General features: G+C 32.3%; 1 protein-coding gene across 3 annotated transcripts in view; it reads right to left on the bottom strand.

Annotated features, from left to right (window-relative positions):
- Positions 1 to 6,452: 6,452 nt before the first annotated feature.
- The window catches only part of MEP-1, a 65,600-nt gene continuing 48,636 nt past the window's right edge, over positions 6,453 to 23,416 (bottom strand). For 2 of the 3 annotated variants that reach the window (XM_068362586.1, XM_068362588.1), the window contains exons 11-18: positions 22,865 to 22,974; positions 19,875 to 20,042; positions 16,223 to 16,399; positions 15,472 to 15,594; positions 15,246 to 15,350; positions 11,071 to 11,260; positions 9,080 to 9,201; positions 6,453 to 8,843 (exon numbers count right to left, since the gene is read on the bottom strand). In XM_068362586.1, coding sequence (XP_068218687.1) covers positions 8,670 to 8,843; positions 9,080 to 9,201; positions 11,071 to 11,260; positions 15,246 to 15,350; positions 15,472 to 15,594; positions 16,223 to 16,399; positions 19,875 to 20,042; positions 22,865 to 22,974 — 1,169 coding nt within the window. In that variant the 3' untranslated portion in view covers positions 6,453 to 8,669. The remainder of the gene's footprint in view (positions 8,844 to 9,079; positions 9,202 to 11,070; positions 11,261 to 15,245; positions 15,351 to 15,471; positions 15,595 to 16,222; positions 16,400 to 19,874; positions 20,043 to 22,864; positions 22,975 to 23,416) is intronic. The other variant, XM_068362587.1, reaches the window with a different exon arrangement.

Here is a 23,416-nt window from a genome sequence, read left to right as displayed (position 1 = left end):
GTCTTCCACTGTCTTGGGTTAGAGTTCCTTACATGAGGGTACACTCAGACACATTATTTAGTTTTGTTATTCCCTTTCTTCATTGTGCTATTGTCTCTGTTGGAGCCTTTACACTTATGGCATTCTTCTTTTCCATTTACGGCTGTAGCTTAGCTTGTAATAATGATGATAATCCTTGTGATAAACAGATAGGAGGTTGCTGGAGTCATCTCCTTTGCTTTCTTACAAAACCAGATAGATTAACATTTCCATGAAAGAGAAATAACCAATGGTTTCAGTTCTAGTGAGACGAACTGAGACTAACAAGCAACGAGTCTCCCTATTTAAAGGACGAGAGGTTTGTATATGCTTGGCAATAAATAACAAATTTTATAAGTAATTTGTGTTTTTTCTAGCTATGCAAACCTGAATCCTGTAAGTTAAGCTTCCCTCCTCAATCACACCTCTCGGTCCTGAACCAAAAGGGAAGATCTGACAGGTGAAAGGGCAGAGCCTCTTGCCTGTGCTTACCACCTGTAAATATCTACCTTGTTAAAAATTTTAATGGCCATTCTAGTGCATGATAAAAATCTCTCCATATTTAATTAACATTGTTAAATTTTATTTTTCCATAAATTTTTTGTGTGCCTTGCTCTTGTATCTGTCAGATTCTTATAATTTTCATGCATCCATATTTTTAGAATTTTTTTTTTATATTTGGAGATGAATGAAAAGTTAAATACTTTTTAATCCAAGAAAATATTACAGAACAAAATAATAATTTGCTTCAGGTATTGGAGGCATTAATGGTTAACCTGTGTAATATAATAAACCAGAGGTATTGGTAGGATATTAAATGATAGAATATATATGGTAGGGTGCTGCTGAATTTTAATAAACATACGTATCATTTGTTCATTTTATCAAACATGTCAAATAGTGTGGTTTTGAAAGATAGTAAAAATTCATAGGTAGTGTAATTTGTATTATATACAGAGGAGTTATTTTTCTTTTTTACTGAGCAAAAGCAACCAGATAGTAAGTTGAAAAATCTTGAAAAGTAATGTTTTATCAAGACTGTATTTTTTTTTTTTTTTTTTTTTTCACTTTGTCTTCAAAATGCATACATTCTTGCTTTGTAGCACAAAAGCCTTTATGAAAAGTCAGAGTAAATATTCTATGTTGGCTAACCTTAAATTAACTATCATAGGGCTCAACTTTATTTTCTATTTAATAAAATGGAATTAAATTGATAGGATGCATTTCACATTACACGGTGCAATTAGACACATTCGCTTAATGAATTGCAATTATGCCAAAGTATATTTAATATACAGTATGAGAGCAAAATATTAAAATGGTCTATTTGTCATTAGTTGGTAAATATAAGATTCTTTTTAAAGGGCTCATCCCTCGGTGTTCATTTTATAACTCTGGTGTCTGGTTAAACTATGGAGTATAGTAATATATTTTACGTTAGTGCATGAAGTATCTTTTCCTTTATTTTTTTTCTTTTTAATATGACAGTATTAGAGTTTATAAAAGTTCTACTTTTTAATTTTATTTTGTTTTACTCAAAAATTTGGTAATCAAAAATTTTCCTGCTAATTATAACAAATGTGATTTATTAGACTACATTTATAGATAATTTTTATGTAGAATATGCTTAGCATATTAATAACATTTATATCTTTACAAAACATCTGTATATTTCCTATCAGGTCATGGCATTACCACAGCTTACACTATAAAGCATATGTGTGTTTATACATTTACAGGCCGAGTGCAACAAACTGCAGTATATTTATCTTAAACATGAATTGCAAGTGATCCAATAATGCTATCTGCCAAACCGTAGGCTACTTACCACCATATGATATAATGTTGGTAAAATTGACAAAATAAAAACAATTTATTAAGAAATCATGGAAGTGTTTTTGTAGTAATTATTTGATCTAAGCAAACATTTTTTTTCACAGGGAGTCAGTTTCATGATTATATTTTCATTTAATAAGTATTACTGAACTTCTGTTATTTTCTTGGTCAGTATATCTCATTTTGCTCTTATAATTTTATATAAATCACAGATTAAACCTCCCATTAATGACTTAACCTTGACTAAATTTACCATTGAAGATGAAATAAATTAATTGCCATTTTAATACAGTAATTTTCTATGAACTCTGAAGAGAAATCTTAATATGTGGTTATTATTTGTTCTTATCTTCACTGTACTAGAACTAATTTTGAATGTTATTTTTTTTGACAGAATATTGTACATTAGGGACAGCAAAGTGAACTGTCAAAGATGACAATATCAGGAACCATTGTTATTTGTCGCTTCCAATGTTCAGATAGTTAGATATAAGTTATAAGTTCAGCATCATTACATTCAGATAAGTATGGTATATTTTGTTCTGTATTTTTAGTTCAATACTAAGAGACAGAAGCCACAGTTCATAACCTTGCAAGGTTTTTGCCCAGAAGAAATATTGGCAGCAATATTGTGAGTCTATATGAAGTAAAGTAGGGTTATTATGATTTGGTGGAGGTTTTTGTCCATGAATACTGTATTGTGGGTCAGTCTTTCATGCTCATATGTTTTATCTTGTGTTGCTCTTATGGTAAGGTTTGGCTGTCATCATAATGGGTAGCAGAGGGTGTTAGCTTTAATATTGTTCCCTTCATACATCGCAGTACACCTATTGCTCCCTTAGTACATTGCAAATTTATAAATATACCTGTTTGTATATCTGAATCATGGACTTTATATCATAGGTTTCTGATGGCAAATAAGTTTGAAATTTTTTTTCAGATTTTAAGTATTTTGTTGAAAATATTCATTTTTGGCCCTAAGAATTGAATTATTAAAGTAAATTACATTAATAAATTGAAATAAAAAAATTCAGTTTGTTACAAGAATGTAATGTATAGTTTATTTAGTTTATCTGGAAGAAGGAAATATGTAGTGTCCCATGAGTGACGCAGAATTTCCTATCCGTATGGAGAACTACACTGTAAACATGAGGAGAGTAGCCTAGCTTGCTCATATGATATTATTCAAGGCACACATTGGCCAGTAGAGGGAGACATCAACAATCAGAGCATGCTGAGCAGTATCCTAGCAGCTGATTTGCTGTCGTACCACAGGATTATTTTCAAAATATCCCACGTTGTCCGTTTGCTTCTACATATATTTGCACAACATTGTTATGCATCTTTTTCTGTGCTGTAAAATTGTTTTTTTTAATTTTTGGTCCAAATTGTAAATATTTTTCAAGCCCTATGATGCCAACTAAATGTTCTGCACCTTCTAAATTTCCTGGTAGTGAACCCACTCATCAGAGAATGATGCTCACTATGGCGAAGATGAAAGACTCCTTGGCTAAGCAGATGTAGGCCACCATTTCATGGCATCTATGAATCTACCATTCATTACAGCAAGGACCAAAAGAATATGGGGACAACAGAATATGTAACTTAACAAGACAGGGTAGAGGGTAGTAACTTCCCACAATAAGGCCATCGTAAGGATGGGGTTTACCCATCTTCAATGGTGAGTGTTCCGATTTCAATTTTAATTTTTTTTTTTTTTTATGTATGCAAGGATGTGTCTACAGCAAAAGTACAGTTTGGATTAAAAAGTGATTTTGAGTGTATAACAGGTTTATAGGATTGTTGGGTGGGTTTATAAAAGCTTTAATATATGAAGATATATGAAAAAAAAAAATAATGTAGATTTCTGTATCAATGTTGCTGTTTTCCATCTGTGTGGGGTGACTGTATATGATATATTTAAAGGCGTCATTTTTCCCAAAATTTTGTAGTCTGCTTTCTATGACAGAATCTTCACAAATGGTTGTGGGTAATTATTCGCTATAAGTACAGAGAATTTATGGTTGAACTTCATTTTGTGATTATGTACCTGTTTGATATATATGTGCTATACTTCTTTCTATGTGTAAGTTGAGTTTAAGGGCTAAACTTGACCATACCATTACTCAAGAACAGTATGGGGTTACCTAGAATCAGATGCTTAGTGATGTTGATAGAGATTTGAATGCTAATGTTTTGAAAATGGAAGGGAAGAGAAATTTATGCAACTCGTGTAGACAGCTAGTGATACACAATTTCTGTGATATACAGTGCAGTATGTGACAGTTCTATAGAGTGATTCAAATTAATGAGTCTTCATAAATTGGTAGACACTTAATGTAACACTGTCATGTCCTGATGAATGCAGCTTCCGGGGTTTCCTTGCAAAATTTTAGTACCAGTGTTGTTGTATATCAGAGGTTAGTTGAAATTTAAATAATTCTGCAGTGGTTTAAATTTAATATTTCTAGTCACGGAAAGTAACAGGATAGTTAAAAAAAGAAAAAAAATACTATGTGCAATTAGGTAATGAGGAATTTCCTAGCACTTTTGAACATCTAGAACTCTAAAAATAGTAATGCAAAAATATACACTTGGGTGTGAATTTGAATACTCGTCATAATCTTCATGTGCAGCAATTGTGAAAATTTCTGTTGCTTAGCTCTCTGGCCCCTGATTAAAGGAAATAGTTTTTTTAAATCAATTTGAATTTTAAATGCAGTTTCTACAAAAGCAAGATAAAAATAGTTGTCATGAAATAAAGAATTAAAGTTCCTTTAAAAAGAGGAAATGTATATGAAAGTTCAGTATGCAAATGAGTGTGATAATTTTATTAATTTTTTATTATTCTTACTGTGATTTCTTCAAAATTTTTGGTGGATGAGAGTTGAAGTGGATAGTAGTAGCTGTTGTATTAGAATTTGGATGTTCCTTTGTAGCTATTAGAATGATAGATTACTGTCTTCACATCTTACAATCTGTCACATAGAGAAGGCCTTGATATATCATTTTGAAAATGTGAGAACCATTTATTTCTATTCTTTTTATTTCATATGGAATATGGCCTTGAAGTGTTAAAATATTGAAAAACACTTTTAAGACTTCCATGTGTATTTTCTAGAATTTATTTTTGTATATTGTATTTATGTAAATCTCTCTAAACTTACTTTCTTTTAGTTTTTTATATTGATGGTGCTTTGTGTGTAGAGATAAGGAATCAGATACTGAATTACAAATCATGAAATTGTAGTCCTATGTAAAAATTATATGATCTTCATTTAGCTTACTTTTAAGTGTGGTATACAATATGGTTTTATATATTGGGTGCAGTAATTCACAAAGTATTACCAAATAATATTTGTCATAGTATTGCATTAGCCATTTTTCATAAAACTGAACTTTAAAAACTTGCAAGAGAATTTTATTCTTCCTTGACAGGAGAAAATGTATAGCTAGAAGTTAATTTTGGTAATTTAAGTATAAAAGAATTATAACCAGAATCATTGCTGAATGTAACAGAAAAAAGTAGCAATTACCCTCCTCGGGAAAATTATAAGGGTGTTGTGCAAAAAATGTGTCACAAGATGTAATGACCAATTTGTTCACTTCTGATAGATAAAATTACTTGTCCTGTAGTCAAATGAAGGTCTTAACAATATTTAAAACTTGTCATGTAGTCAAATGAAGGTTTTTATAATACTTAAAAAGTACCAATGGCCCACCACATTGTCGAAAATGGTGTTTGTTCATACACAAATACAACCCTTCATCTTTTGATAGAAGTATGCTTCACCAAAGCTGGATATTGCTATTTAAACAAAACTTAATGTAGTGGTAGTCAACTGGGGGGTGGCGCATAAGCACACCCCTCCCCACCCACCTGACAGACCACTGCTCTCATTTTATATTTCAGCTACCAAATAGTACAGGTGTGCTTTCAGCACCCTCAACTAGCTGTTTTAATCTTTTGGTTTTCTTAGATAAATTTGTTTGCAGATCATCGAGTGCAATGGAATGAGGATTTGCAGGGTTTTGTTGATAACTGGAATGGTACATTCTTGTTCTTGTTAGATAGCATTTCTGTTTGCTGTGTATTTCCTTAAGACAGCAATGACAGCTTAATATTATTGATTGGCAATCTTTAGACATTGGTGTGCCCGGTCATAGGAAGTTTACTGAATGACTCATCAGGTCCCTCGCCCAGAAATACATTTTTCCTTCGTCAAAATCCCTTTTCTACCCCGTGTGCCCACTTTTTCAACACTCAAATCTGATGGTGTGCTAAGATTCTTCCAATTACAGTACGTGAGATCTAACCATGTTCAGAGGTTTTACCAGATCTTTCAAGTTTTTTGCACAATAGGGATTGGAACAGGGATCTCGTCAATATTCTCGGCACTCGCACAAGCACTGTGTACTATCCTAGGGCCAAAATGAAATTGGACGTTTTGCAGACATGTAGTTAGGCCTGGCCTACCCTCCATCTGCAAGTAGGTGAAACAGGTTTCAAGTTTTGTAGAAATCCACTCATATTGGAGGATGGTTTGTATTCATGCAAGGACATTTTTATCAGATTTGAGGAATAGATAGAAAACCAATCTAAATAATATTTTATTGGTGTAATACACCTAAAAAAGTGTTCATATACTACGACATTTAACACTTTCATTCAGAAAATTTAAATAAAATTTAAGCTACTAGCATATTACATTCATTGCATTGTGTACAGAAAACAAAGTTTATGTAACCTAAGTCTTAATGGAGCACAAATAGTCACAATGTACAAGGTTTTCGAACTGTGCCATGCCATCTTTAATTTCAACTATTCAGGAAAAATGTATGTAACTAGTGACTAACATTTATTTGTGTAACATTCAAAATATGTATGCTTGAAAACATTCAGTTTGTCAAGACTCCCTTACAAGAAGGTGGTGGTCACAGGTATCCATCAAGGCTAGTATTATAATGCCCCCTTTGTATCACACTATGGCTACTACCTTCACTACTTTATCTTTTGAACCAACATGTTTGAGCATATGTACACCGCAAAGAAATAAGAGAATTAGACACTACAATTATTTAAGATCATTAATTGGGTGATATTTTTTCCATCTGAATACAAATTTAGTTTACAAAAATTGTTAACTTCTTATATACTGTATATATTCATCCAGACTTTAAAAACTAATCAAATTTCCACAAAATGTGGATAGCTTTGGTAAGCAATGATTTTTTGCAGACTAGACCTTTATAATTGTAGCATAAAGAATACACACTATTTTTCATATTTCATAAAGTTCCTCCACCTTGACTTGACACACATTTGGTAACAATTTATCACAGAAAGAGCCTACGAAATAGATTATAAATATCAAACTCATTAGACTTGCCAGATACTTGCAACATTAAGAAGTTTTCCAGAAAATACAAAATAAACAAATATTCCAGGTTTGGATCACATACTCGTCAAATTGGTTTAAGCAGTAAGGTAGAGCAGCCTTGTATGATACCCTTTAAAGAGGACTGTTTAGCATTACTATTTGAAAGTCATTATATACATACCCTTATTCATCTCTTCTTTTGTATCTCTTTATTGCTTAACTCAGATTGGCACCAAGGAATGATAACAAAATCCAAAAGCACAATTGAAGTCTGACGCTAAAACAGTAAAAAAACCTTTAAAATAACATAGGTTGTTGTGTCTAAAGATCATTCCTGATTTACAACAATAATCTACTGAAAATAAAATTTGAGGTACCTTTTGTTCCAGATATAAATTTTATAAACTTCATTAAAAGAATAAATCTTTTTTTAATTAGTTGAAACCTCTTCAACTAAATATATACAACATAGCTATTTTAAACAAAAGACTGAATTCAATTTTTAGATATTTATCACAATAAAGAGGCAAGATATAGTGCGCATATCTTGCAAATATATTTCGATAAAACTTATTTACCGTGTCACAGGAATACAAAAAATTACTTCATACGTATCTCCCAACTGATTTCTATAACTCAAAACCTGTTATAAACAAAACAAATTATTCCTAACTTGAGACCAATAAATATGCAGGACTTTGTGCAGCAGACTTTGGTTCAAAGATGAGGTACACCACTAAACGCCTACTCTCCACAAGTAAACTCACAACGTTGATTTTGTAATTAAAACAAATTTTACTCTAGTGGGAAACATACAAGGTATTCCTGGAAACTGCCAAAGTAGCCTTAATGAGTATGTAGGCTCAACAAAACTAACAAAGTATGTGCAAATCTGAGCTCAAAAAATGCCACCATGATAACACAAAATCCTTTCTAAAATATATTCTGGTCACTACCCCTTTTTGTAGATGCTTTATGTACAGATAAGGAAGTAGCACCACTTACTTTCCAGACCAACTTGTAAATTAAATTAGCCTGTATTAACTTTGCTCTCCAGTAGTATGTACTACTTGAGTACCACAAATTTTATCTTTGCAAACAATCTGAAGCATAGATTTGAAGGCCGCTTCAACCCACCATCATTCTCCACACACACGCACACAGACACACAAGAAAATCGTCTTCAATTACAGTTACCACGCCAGCACTTCCCAAGTTCCATAACTTCTCAAATAACTTCAATTGCACTTGACCGGTAGTGCAATATTTTGTCCTCTGCTCCACAAACAGTGAAGATAATTGTCCCAGTTTTTCATTTTCACAAAAAATCTGGTCTATTAACATCCTTATATACAGTAATATACTGTATTGCCTTTATAAATTATATCATGTCCGCATCATACAATGAGCACTGCACTCTGGCATCACAAAACATTAGCTACTAGCTTTAACTTTCTTGGATGAATTTCCCGCATTGTCCTTACTGGTCCGTTTGTCAGCTTTCTTGGGAGAATCGTCTAAACTGATCACCTCCACACTACTGCCTCCACTACGTCGGGTAGGACGAGATCCCACTTTGGTGATAGTTATCTCCTTACTCACACTTGGCTGTTGAAAGAAAATGTTAATGTAAAAGGGGGGGAAAAAGTTTTGAATATGAAATGTCAATATTAAAAAGAAAACTATTTGTTCTTAAATTACATGATGGCTTTCCAGTCACTAAACTTATCAAATCAGGGTAGAACATTGATTTTACAACCCTAATCCTATAAATTTTCTCAGTGACGCATTATACAATACCTATAGCCGCCATGGAATACTCAATTTCAAGTCTGGATATTTACCGAGTTGCCAGACTTTTTCCCTGGTGTTGTTATGTTATCAGGTTTCGAACTTTTTGCTGCTGGCTGGGGAATGATGGTAATTTCATCATTTATCTTCAAGGGTGGATCAGAGGACCCTGAACCTGAAACAACATATTTGATTAATATTAAACTCTATATACTTATTTTATTTATGAAAATTTTGTCCCTCCCCAGTGGTCTCACTTTCATAAGCACGACTCCTTCCCATAGAACTTGATTCATATTATTGTAAAAAATAATAAAGACCACAACAAAGTTAAAACTGGACCGGTTAAACTCTTCCATAAACTTTCCATTTAAATTTTTTGAAATAATCATTATATGCTGCTATCCACATACCTATCCTGTACTTTAAAGTTGTGTAAAATATAGGAGAAATTAATTAGTAGTAGTATCAGCAAGAACACAACTGCAATCAGAATATACCTCACTACACTTTTGAAAAAAAAATCATTGAATACAGGGGCACAATGCAATAAATAAATCAGAGAAGGAGGATGCATGAATAAATCCCGTAGTAACCATATAGATGACATAAGGCACAGTTATCAAAAGTTAGGAATCAACTTATTATTCTTCAATCTTTCTCAACACCAGGTTATGTATAATCGTAATTTGCTATCCCTTGCAATGAAAATTGAAAGTAACAACTTGTTTCATCATCCAAGTTCACAAACAAATATTATTATTATTATTATTACACGCTAAGCTATAACCCTAGTTGGAAAAGTAGGATGCTATAAGCCCAAGGACTCCCCCCAAAAAAAGAAAAAAAAAATAGCCCAATGAGGAAAGGAAATAAATAGACTACAAGAGAAGTAATAAACGAGGAAAATAAAATGTTTTAAGAATAGTCACACCATTAAATTAGATCTTTCATACATTAAAAACTTAGAGGAAGAGAAATAAGATAGAACAGCATACCCTCAAGCAGAACTCTAATCCAAGACAGTGGAAGGCCATGGTACAGAGGAAAAGAAATAAGATAGAACAGCATACCCTCAAGCAGAACTCTAAACCAAGACAATGGAAGGCCATGGTACAGACGCTGTATGGCACAACCCAAGACTAGAGAGCATTAGTTTGATTTTCGAATGTCGTCCTTCTAGAAGAGATGCTTACCATAGCTAAAGTCTCTTCTACCCTTACCAAGATTAAAGTAGCCACTGAACAATTGCATTGCAGTAATTAACTCCTTGAGAAGAGAAGAATTGTTTGGTAATCTCGGTGTTGTCAGGTGTACGAGGACAGAGGAGAATGTGAAAATAATAGGCCAGACTATTAGGTGTAAGTGTGGGCAAAGAGAAAATGAGCCATAACCAGAGAAGAGGGATCCAATTTACTACTGTCCAGCCAGTCAAAGGACCTAATAACTCTCTAGCAGTAGTATCTTGAAGGGTGGCTGGTGCCCTAGCCAATCTAATATAAAGAGTCAACTGATACCAAGCACTATTCCTGTTCTAGTGAAATCTGCAATGGAAAGACAGCCTGCAAAAGTCTCAAAACATTTACAGGTGTAGGTTTGTTATATTAACAAAACTTGTCACAAGGAAAAAGTAGTTTATATGCTGCTTACAGCACAATGCAGACAGTACTATATGTTCTTTGCTACACTTCAACCTATAATGATTTTTTTTTTACTTTGCAATTATGTCCTTTGGAGGCTTCCCACTCTAAAAAAGGACTAAAAAGGGAGCAAAGAAGTTAGAAATAGTTTTGTAAACATAAATCGTTCTCTAGTACTCCGTTACAGTACTCTTCTAAGTGACCCACTAGTCTTATTATTATACTAAAAAAAAATTTATTAATCAATTCTCTTGATCATCACTGTATTGCACTGTACCACAAAAACATATATTTCTTTATGCAGCTAATAATTATAGAGAGAAAAAAAAAAAACTAATGCAGTAGTATATTCTCACTTTTGCATGTAGGGAAAATATAAATAATTATAATCTAAGCTCACTTACCTCCCTGTTTCTTGTTGTTATCGCCTTTATTTTTATTTACTACCGAATGAGCAGAATAAACATGATTTTCAAAAAGTCTGTACATGTTGAATGTCGCCGTACAAACTGTACATTTGTAAGATAGGTGTGCTGGTTTAAGGGTCATCTTATGGTCTCTGCTCACATGATTAAGTAACTTCCACTGGAACACCTTGAAAAAAAAAACAATATAGGTTAGCTAAACAGTTACTTTCAGGTAATAAACTTTTATATAGAAAGTTCTAATAAGTTATTGGTAAATAGTAAAAATAGTAAATAATCACTCAATTGCATTAAACTACATTTGATGCAAAACAGGAAAAATTATCATTGAAATTTTGCATTCCCAGGAGAAATAGGATAAAGTAAAAGAATAAATAGATGAAATGGTCCCTCAGTAATTGGACAATATTTTTATATCTCACTCCTCCTCTAGTAACTCAAGCTATTTGTGGATGCTATGAAGTTTTTCTTTTGGTACTTTGTCTAAATCTTTCTTTTTTATTCCTATCAAATCTACATGCTTCTCATTATTCTACAGAATTGATAAAAGGACACAGCTTAACCCTTAACATCAACTTTAAATTTGCAGTTTAAAAGTAAATGTTTCTAAATTATGAAGTTACTGTTCAGCCCCACTGCAAGAATTTTATCATCAAAAGAAAAAAAATATATAAGCCTGAGAGAAAAAAATATATATGCCTATGCATAACTGAAATACAGGCAAAAAACATAATTTTCAAGCAAACAATATTCATTATTTCAATACTTGCCAGGGACATCTGCTATTCATTTAAAGAAGGAATAGCTATTCTATATTTTAAAAAAGTTCATGTGACTTGATTTTGTGGTATACACTTTCTGGAGTAATAGTGCAAGTAAAAAACAATCCCTAACCTGCTGCCATTTTGATTGATTCTTCATTCAATAAAATCATGTGCACAAGAAAAGTCATACCCACTGTGAAAGGAAAAGGGATGGAAACTTACAAGAATCCCAGGTAATTATTGAAATAATAAATCTTGTTTAATTCAATGAAATACCTGTGATTCATGAGCCGAGTACATTAATACTCAGGAAATAAAAATAATAGCTATAAATTTATGAACAACTACATTCCGTGAGTTTGGGTAAAGGAGATTGTGATTGACTCAGACAATCTATCCAAAGCTTCTTAAGATCTCGACTATCTTCCTTACACCTACTCAATAAACCCCAAAATTTTATTATAATAAAAATTGTATCCTCTGCTGCCACTACTAAGCCAAGGGACCAACATTCAGTGGACTACACCTAAATCTTTATCCAAGGGTAAATTTCCGGTAAGGTTCAGAGTAATATCCTCTGTAATATCATGCACTTTCACTTTTAAATCTGGTAAATGATTGAGCATCAACAAGATCCTTCAAACGAGGAAGCAGTTTTCGAAAGAGGTCTTGTAAGTTTACATACACTCCAAAAACCTTCCATTGGCCTTCTAATGTATCCACACTTCTACAAGTATAATTTCAATGCTCTAAGTGGACAACCACAATTCATATAACTGGAATATCTCCAAACCTCTTTAAGAGGAGGAAGAGATAAGTACAAGGTAATTTTATTCTAAAAGACTTTTTAACTTTGAAACACTAAAGGCAACAAAAACTAAAGGTTTAATCTTACGAGGGCCGAGACGGACTGTAACTCGCTCATTCTTCTAGCTGATGCAAAGGCTAAGAAATATTTAGTTCTAACAGTCGAAGACTTGGCGACATTACTGTAACACAACATCCAAATTTCACTTAATTGGATCAGGAGCCAAAGACTTCTCAATAATAAAAGGCTTAAGAATATCCCAAATCATACTGTGACCAGATAGCCCCCCAAACTCACTTGTTGTACTGTACAGTAATACCAAATTCAGCATAACCCTTAAATCCAACCAAGCTTCAGACTGTTTACCTATCACTGCACATTATGTTATCTTCCGCTAGATTTATTTGCAATTACTACTTTGAGTGAAAGGGTTTCTTTCTGGGATGTCCTAATCTGGAATGTGTGTATTGTGTCAAAAGGCAATACTGTAATTTAAAAACCCGGGCTCTTCCATGGAAAAGTACGTTTCAATATTTGAGGATTAAATTAAAATTACACACAAAAGGAACCTTACTTTTAGTACACGGAAAACTAAATTAGCTGATCAAAGCAGGGATGATGACACTAATGACATGTAACTACTTTAAATTCATTCACATAATTAGCCACTTTATTTATAGAGATTATCTTCAAAAGTTTTTGACATCACTCTTAAAACTAGTAATTCTGATTCTACCGGCCACGTTACCAACCGTAACCTAACTTCTTAAGTTGAATGTAGTGTTAAGAATGTTTCTTTCACTAAGACTTTTCAAAATTTTTAATAACTAGACACTTCCACTGCTAAACGCTTGTATTCCTGCCATCCTAGTTGCTCAATTATCAGACAAAGGAAAAGCGGCAAAAAAAACTGCCACCGACTCTTAGCCTTGAAATAATTTAGCTCTGAAGGAAAGCAAAAATGACAAAATCACCTTAGGCTCCTAAAAGCCCACCTTTAAAGTTAGTGCTTGCAGTTTATTAAACTTTTAGCTATTAAATCTATAAGTGAAAAAATTTTCAGATTTAAAAATTGAACCATTAAAAATTGTTGCTTAAGAGCAGTTACTCTAGCAAGAGGAAAGATATAAGGATTCAGACTATTAACAGGTCTTCTGCTTCACAATCTAGATGCCTAAAAGTGTGACTAGGAATGTGGAACTTCACCAGTAGAAGAATTTAAAGCAATTAAAGAGTTTGAGAATACAAGAAGAACTCTTTAACTCGGTAAGTTGCAGTGAAAATCCAGAACCTTTACTGACGGAACGCTGTGTGATTATGACCACTAGCCTCGACTACGGAAGTCAAGTTAGTGTAATCAACCAGGCAGGCAAATTAGACTTACTGCCCAAAAGAGAACACTCACTGACCTGAGAACAACAAAGGAAGGTAAATATACCAATGCTAACCACTAAACTGCTTCATTACTTTTCTAGAGGCATGAACCATTTTTTGGACAGAATATGGAAGAATTCTAAATAAATGTTTGGAGTAAACGTCAGTAAACCGAGCTTCGAGAGAGGAAGCAATATGAACAACATACGAAGGTATTTTCAATAATACTCGCTTGATCTATAGCAAAAGACGTAGCCAGTAGAGCACAACGGGGTCAAAGGCTATCAAAAAAAAAAGCCTGAGAAAAAAAAAACTATTCATAAACTGACTTCTTTTTTCTTTACGTTTAATCTCAGCTAAATACAAGTTATCTGACATAAGCTTCAATGAAAAGTGATTACACTTAAAATAGTGCATGAGTGAGGAGCATTTCTTTATGTTTAATCTCAGCTAAATACAAGTTATCTGACATAAGCTTCAATGAAAAGTGATTACACTTAAAATAGTGCATGAGTGAGGAGCATGTGAGACCTCTACACAAATGGCATTTCGTAAAAGGATCTAATTGCAGCTACCTTATTTGATTTTCCTCCTACACAGAATCCTGGCTATACTGTACCACTAAATGACAAAAAATAAAGCACATGAAAAACAGCCAAAGAAAGAATTAATCAAAATTCTGGCACTGTTTTCTTGCTATTTTGTTTCTTAGGTGTGTCTTTTCATTGGGAACAAAGTCTTGCATATGCCAGGGCAAAACAGTTATTTCATGATTTTAGTCAAGCTATTCCTTTCTTAAATTAACAACATGAATCCGAGGTAGTTTCATTGAAATATGGCAACTGGATAAAACAACCTTTTTCACAGAATTGTTATGATGTAAGGCAGTCTATACCAAGACTCAAAAAATAGATTGAATAAGAAAAAATCATTCATTCCACTATATTAAAATATCATTCATTCCACTATATTAAAATAGCAAGTTTTAGTGGAGCATGATGTATCAAATACTTCATTCCTTCTTCCATGATTAATTAGATGAAACCATAAAAATGTGCTGCTTACCCAAACTAAACAAATCAGCAATGTATTTAAACTGAAAAGAAATAAACTAACTTCCCAAATTTTGAAATAACCAAAATTTGCTAAATATACTTCAAACAATTTCTATAAACATAACTAATATTAAAAAATTCACCGTGCCTTACCTTGCCACAAATAGGACATCGTCCAGCATCTTTCCCTTTGTTTGCCGCTTCTTGCATTGACGACGTTACAAGCCCATGTGTACCGAGAAGATGTCTTTCTAAACCCTGTAAAAGAATAAGAATTATTAACATTTTGAAACGTAAAAAAAAAAAAAAATTAATTTTTATTTTAAGGATGAACATGGCATTTATATTTTTTTTTGTAAAAATACAAGCATCCTCTCACCTGATCTGTAAAGAATCGATGCTGACATTTCTGACAATTTAATGGAGGCCTGTTGTATATCATCTTTGGGTGGATCTTCACTTTGTGTATCAGATTCATGTGGTTCCTCAGCTGTTCCAAATCCTGTAATACATAATAAAAGATTATAACCAATTCTTTTTCATTTGCATAAATTCAAAGTTATAACATTTCAAAAGCAACTCTCTCAAAGTCAAATCTAAGTAAATCAAGTTGCAACATCAACTTTTGAAAAAAAAAATTACATCAAATACAATTTATTACCAACATACTACTCAGGATTAATTGAATTGCCTTTTAAAAAACATATCAAGAAAATAAAAAAAAACTACTATAAAAAAATAAACAATTTTCATTTGAACCAAAATTTTGTAATTATTTTATTTTGTAACCACAAAATAAGGTAATAGGTTTGTTGTAAAACAAAATTAGATTGATTAAAGAATGTAATATAACTCAAAATAAGCCAATTAATTTCTAAATGTATTAAAACCTCAAATTCCAAGTTAATGCCACGTAAAATTTTTTTCTTAATTATCTGTGACAAAATTACTGAATTAAGTTGCGCATTATTCTAATTTCCATGGAAAAAATATTTCCTAAATGTAATTGACTATTTCCACTTCAACTAAAGTTGTTTCCTCAATTTCCCTGCAAGAAATATTCACCATCAAATTTCAGTCTTTCTCGTCAATCACTTACATATAACACAACAATCATATAGCCCACTAACCTTAATATACCCATCACAGATTTCACATATGACGAAGGACGGTTTTCCACTGGCATCTCGGGTAGGCGTGGTCCCTTTGGTAACGTTTTGTGGCTGCTGTCCTCCTCTGGGCAGGGGAGTGATGGAAATGCTGGGCTGCTGTGGTGATTTTGTGTTCCCTGCTTTGCTTTGTACACTCTGTGGAGATATAATTTTTATGAAATTCTAGCTTGGACATAATATAGCTATGAACAATATGCAATGACTGTAACAAAATATTCTCATTATGGATAATTTAAATATAATAGGCTATGCAGAAGAAAAATTCTCAGCAGTAAAGCAAGATCACCCTTGAAAATACAAACCTCATTGTCCAGTGATTTTTATATAAGATATAATGCAACCTTTCTATATATATATATAAAAAAAAATCTCAAGGCTCATGCAGCAGGCCTGAAGGATTTGATCTCATGAAGAACAGGATCAGAAAAATGACAGTTCAGTAAAATTTAATAATTGTATATACCAAAAAAGTTAAAGATTCAGCTGAAATTTCTCCAGGAGAGTTGTGTTCAATACATAGTTGTTTGCAGTCGATTGAAATTTTGGTAATCATACATTATTACACTGTCTATACAGGACCATAAAGGGTAGCCTTTCAGTAAATGCTAAATGGTTGTGTCCAATAATGCATTCAACATTTCTGTTTCTCTTTTTTTTTTATGGATGACTAATATATTATCACACCATTCCACAAACTTCTATTATTACAATGGACTAAAGTGATGTAACAACTGTTTGTAATTTATTTCATTAAGATTTACATGGTTTATCTACTTATCTATTCATTTCCTTTAATGCCTAAGAGTAATGATTCAAAAGGTTCTTCATACTAGCTTTGCTTCATTTAGGCAAGGAGTATATTTGACAGGCAAAGTAATATTAAGGACAGTACAGTAACGTAATATAGCTAACTTGGGCACTTCTAGAATCAACGATATCAACAAACTTTAGTAAAATACTAATGTTTAATAATACTAATGTTTAGTCTTAATAAAAATTCGAGACTAAACAAAAATTCAAGTCCATCATTGTATTTGGCTTAGTACAAAATTTTTCATCTGATTTTGCAATGGATGATACCTATGATCTTTGAGTATGTATATGGGTACATGTTCTAACTTTTATGTATCATTCGAGGCAAAAGAATTTTTATTCTTATTTTGAAATTCCTTCATCATGTATTGAATCTAGTTTGAAAGTATTCAATTTTTTAATCAAATTCATTTGAAAGTCCTTCATTGTGAATTGAGTCTCTTTTGAGAGGGTCACATTTAAGGGCAGATTCATACATATGTTTAAAACCAATTGAAAATGGGTACACCTTTACTTTACTCAATATTGAGATATACTTCACTATCCGTAAAGATTTAAATCAAACACTACCTACCCTGCAACAGCTTCGACTGAGGTATCATTGGTAAAAAATCATTCATATGGCCAAAACTAAAATAAAATATTTATAACTACATACCAAATGTAGATGGACAGGAAATATATGAATATGAATTATATATATATATATATATATATATATATATATATATATATATATATATATATATATATATATATATATGTATGTATATATATTTATTATCATAAGACTGGTTACAGAAAACGGTGCTAAGAGAACAAGACAACAGATCCACAAAACATGATATACATTACCCACCTGTGGTACTCACCTCACAAACCCTAACAAGAACCACTTCCTACTTTTCTCTCGGCCACAAAACCACGAAAACAAAAAAGCTTCAACACTAATTAAAGGTTTTCTGAAACACCTGATGGTACCATGTTCAGTTTCTTTATACAGTGTATCTACTTTTCATCTGTCTTCCATTCTCTTTCTAAACTAAACTGTCAAATTTTGCAAACTCATAACTTTTCAATTAATCCAAGAAAGATCATTATGATTAAATTTCTACTCAAATATTTAACTATGTTCCCTCCTTCAATGACTGATTTATAACCATGCCTGACTCCTTTACATGGAATCCTGAAAAGCTCTAATTATATACAATAGAGTTAAACCTTATGTTAAGTTGTTTTTAGCTTCTTTTGACAAAGTAGTAATACAAAACTTGAATGCATATTTTGATTTTATTCAAATTTTTAACAGTTAAAATGTATTAATTCAGTGGAAAGACAACATAAAGATTAATATTTTAGGTAAAAGTGTAAGTTTATGAAAAATGATTGCATGTGTATAAATCGAATAATAAAGTAGAAAATAAAGAAAATTCTGGTCCCTAGTGCTCAATATCACACATCATAATCAGAGCCAAATTTGTGACCAACTCATTGGGGCATTACTACCAGAGGCTCATGAGTCATTTGAACCATAAATGAAATCATCATAGGATGAGAGAGTAAAGGAAAGTGAATGAGAAGGATATAAGTTATGAGATAGGAGAAACATTTTGAGAGACGCGATTGAAAAGGGGAGGTTGAATGTTGATAAGATGAGAGGGAAGTTTAAAGGTTCATAAGTTGTAAGGAAAAATTGATCAAATGAGTGAAATTTTTTGTTAGAATGTGAGCTTAGGGATGCAAGCTTGAGTAAAGTAAAAGCATATCATTGTCAATACCAGTGTTTGAGTACTAACCCTGTGAAAAATTGAAAATAATGCAAGATAAGAATGTAATGAAGATATGGCAAATATCTAGGAAAAGTTAGTTTTGGTTGGTATGCATAAGAAAAAAAAATTCTAAGTCAGTGGAGAAGAATGCGAGAAACAATAGTACAGTATATAAAGTGTTGGAGAACAAATAATTGATGTAGACGAATGGATGAGTGATATAGATCAAAGTCTGACTCAGTATTCGTTTCCTGTGAGAGCATGACTCTTCTGTTGAGAAGTTGGTAGATATAGAAGTAGCATGACTACAACCAGTTAAGCAGAAAGAACAAGACAACAGAGATATTCTATTTCATATCTGGCCACACAAAGCAATATTATGATGTAATATCTTTATTCACTAATTGGGCAAGCTAACCAAATCATAAACAGAGGTGCTGGTGCCAAAAATTCAGCATCTACAAACAATATGCCATACATTAGCCTTCTTAGCGACGAATTTATAAAGTATGCTTTTGTAATTTCATAATTCTACTTAACAGACTGAACGAAAGTTACCAGAATTCCATATGAAGATATAACAGAACTAACTAGACCCAAATTATATCCAACACAAAACATCATGTATAAAACAAGGTGACTAGCCGTGCAAAAGTTTAAGGTGTCTGGTTTCAGTTCCAGTTTCATTAGAGTATAGGCACACCAGAACATCATCCAGGCAAACCCAACTGTCCCACTGTGGTGCACCACAGCAGTGGCCTCCCTCGTAAAGAGCTTAAACAACTCATGGTCCCAGGCAGGTATCAATCTGTCGCCATGCAAGGTGGGTATTCTTGTGTATAATGCCTTTTTGCCATCTATCTCCAACATAAACTCTCTTCTAACAGTCTAGCTTGTTAAAAGACAAGAATATACACTTACCTGTAAACACTTTCCTCTATCCTGAGACACAGACTAATTCATGGGATGAAACTTACAATTACTTATCTTAACCATCCTGTGGTGTGCAAAATTCAAGACAAATGTACCTGTATAGTGATGGATGATGAGGCTGCCAGTCCTGGAATGAGGCTGACGTTTGAGGCAGACGAGGACGGTAAGATGCGCGGCACTCGCCCCGTAGACTGTGAAGATACGGAAACACTGCTCACTGAGGCTGCCGCACTCGACATAGGAACCAGGTGGCCATTGACCAGCTGTGGGGTGCCAACAACACACACGATAATGTTTATCGCCCACACGATGGGAAATACACAAATTACGTCTTCCCTACCACTACCTCTGAATTTCTGCCTTTTTTCTTAACTGAGGGTACTCAACTTATATGGAAACTTGCTAAGTAAATTATACTTTTTGGGCTTTAGCAATAAAACGGTGACCACATTAGATTCTTAAACTTTTGTTTAAAGGTTTTGCTTCCAGCGAATATAAAAATATTCACTCATCCAAATTACAATACAAACCACTGTTAACTGAACTCATCTAAAATATCCTACTTACTACTAATACATGCAGTAATAACACTATCCACATAAACCTAATGGATTAAAATGAAGATAGAAATAGCCAGAAATTACAAATGTTGAATCTAATTAGCATATCCTATTGGGTTAAAACAAGCAAAACTGTTGGGAGAAACCTCATACTAGTTTTGTGAAAAAAGGACAAAGCTAATGGGTTAAACTCCACTGTGATTATTTTTTAACAAAAGAATCCAAGCATAGCTAAAATGTTAAATAAAATAAGCATCACCCTTACAAAGGTACCATCCAAAATACAGATTCACTAAGAGTGCATCTTCACAAAAGGGTTCCCACCTACACCTACTGATTTCCATATCATATACTACCCCCTTAATGAAAATATGCATCACAACCACATAGGTGACAAAATTAATCTATCTGCAGTCAAAGATAACTGTTCAAAACGTTTATGAAAAATATATTGAAAATTACTTTGAATTCTCTCAATAAACCTAGTTTAAACCCCAAATACCTTTTCAACAATATCCCTAACCTAACCTAACGACAGGAAGTTTATTATTTCATTACCTACAAGGAAAAGGGGCCCTACTGCATATAGTTAGGCAATATAAATTCAACATTAACCACTACGATGAAATCTCGCCTCAACATTATTTCTCTCACAGCACCAATAGCATTTGAAGAAGGACGACATATCAAAGCATTGAAATAATGAATGAAGAGGAACAACCTTGTATGGACATCAAACTTGAGCATGAACAGGATCAAATACCTCAAAAGAAAGACTCTAAAGTACTCAAATCAAAGGCTATGCAGCATACAAAATTTCAATCTGAGAAATAGGTGAGGAATAACTCCATAAAAAGATTACCCTACTCTAAACCCAATCCTACAAAATGTGAACTTGTGTTGAAGTTTGATTTCTATTAGAGCAACCTTAGCAATTTTTATGAATATAATAGTGATAATAGTTTTGAAACCCTGTTGTGGAATTAGTTTTCAAAGAATTCTACATATACTGTAATTCTACTTTACGATTCAGTACAGTACAGTATTCCCTTTATATATGACGTAATTTATGCATAATCCCAGGCTCAATTGGTTGGCACCAACAATCAAGAGCCGTGATGAGGATATCCATGTGATACAATATGTGGTACGCATGCAAGTATACCAAGCAATACCGTCTTATGACTACTTAAACCATACAAGAGACTCATGCAGAGGTTCAAGTAAAAATTGATAAGCCTTCACCCATGCACATGTGAACATAAGACATACATATGACAAATCATTACAGCCCAAAATAAATACCAATAGTTACTTTTTTCCAAAAATTCAATCATTTGAATATGTGAGAAACATAAAAGATGATAAATATATCTGAAAATTGAATTGATCTACTTTTTTATCATATTTAATGATCTAATTGGAAGTTCAACTTTATTTGCTTAAAAAAATTAACAATACTACAGCTAATAAAAAATAAAATTCATCCATCTCTCAAGAAAAGAAATACCCATAAAAATTTGTATTTAATAAATTAAATATACATATATATATATATATATATATATATATATATATATATATATATGTGTGTGTGTGTATATATATATATGTATGTATATATATATATATATATATATATATATATATATATATATATATATATATATATATTTATATATATATAATGTATGTAAGCAATATATATATAATCAAAAGAATAAAAAAAAAAATAAGGAACATAAAGAACCTGAGAAAAGCTACACATACAAAATCCCCCCTGCTCATTTACAAGATAAGAAATATATTTTTTTTATAAAAGCCCTAAAATTTAGTGCCAATTTTGCTTGTCATAAATGTTCCACAACAAACTCTTTTCAAAAAGAAAAATTACATCAGCTGAAACCATAGCAGATAATAAAGGTGTCAATTGTATTAAAGACATATGCTTTAGTGATTATGTTCCATCTGCAATTAAATTTCACAATTACAGTGTATAGGTTGGAGTTCAACTGCTCAAATGACCATTTTATTCTACCTCTTTCTTCCAATAAAATGATAGTACCAGCAATCTGCTAACCTTTCATGGGATTTTGTTAAGGAATATTTTGTGGCAACCAAAATAAGACATTGGATTTGTACTCTTAGCATCTTCTTTATGAAATAGTGTACATGACCACAGCTTGGAACTAGATGTGGTACAGAACATTTAAACAAACGAAAATCTCTCTAAAAACATGCAACAAAAATTATAATTTTTTTTTTAAACATTAAACAAAGTAAAGCACATAAGAAAATTATAAAATATATTAACTAAGTGGGAAAAAAAATATTCCAGCACCAGAAATTTTTTTCAAACCAAGTTTTATCAGCTGAATATATAGTGCATAACTTTATGTACAGCTATAAAATGTCAATTTATAGAAAGTATAAATTTAAAATTCCCAATAATGCTCCCCAAGTTCTCTACTGTTTACCTAAATAAAAAAGAATATAAATAAAAATATCTGCTAAACATTACTCACGTGGAACATCTGGTTTCCTAAAGTGAATTGTTGAGCATTTCCCCCTACTTGCTGAACGAGGTTACCGGTAGTTACTCCTCTTGTAGAATACAACAGCGAGGCAGGGGATGCTATGGAAGAAAATGATTTGCAAAAGTTATATTACTGATTTTCCTCACAACTTATACAGTATTACCTAACAAAATAACTACATTGTTACCAATGGTATTATAATTATATATAGTACATAAGATGTCATAAATTAATTTTGTATAAAAAAAACTATATAATGTTACTACTTGGCAACAAATATGATGTTCTGACAATAATGTAAAACATATCAAAAGGTTACTTTTTTTACTATCGGTGTCAACCAAAGACAACATGAATCCGACTTAGAATAACTATTTAAAAATATACTTCACTGTTTTCATAATAGTTTATTCTGAATTTCTTTAAACAAATAACAAAATTACCAGGAAAAGTATATCTTATCTATAAACATTCACAATGTCAACAATACAAAAGGAAACCCAGTACATCAAGATTTCTGAAGAACACTAAACTTTTCTT

This window comes from Palaemon carinicauda, chromosome 39 (assembly GCF_036898095.1).
Source record: "Palaemon carinicauda isolate YSFRI2023 chromosome 39, ASM3689809v2, whole genome shotgun sequence".
In the NCBI taxonomy this organism is placed as follows: domain Eukaryota; kingdom Metazoa; phylum Arthropoda; class Malacostraca; order Decapoda; family Palaemonidae; genus Palaemon; species Palaemon carinicauda.
This window is presented reverse-complemented; position numbering and strand designations above follow the sequence as displayed.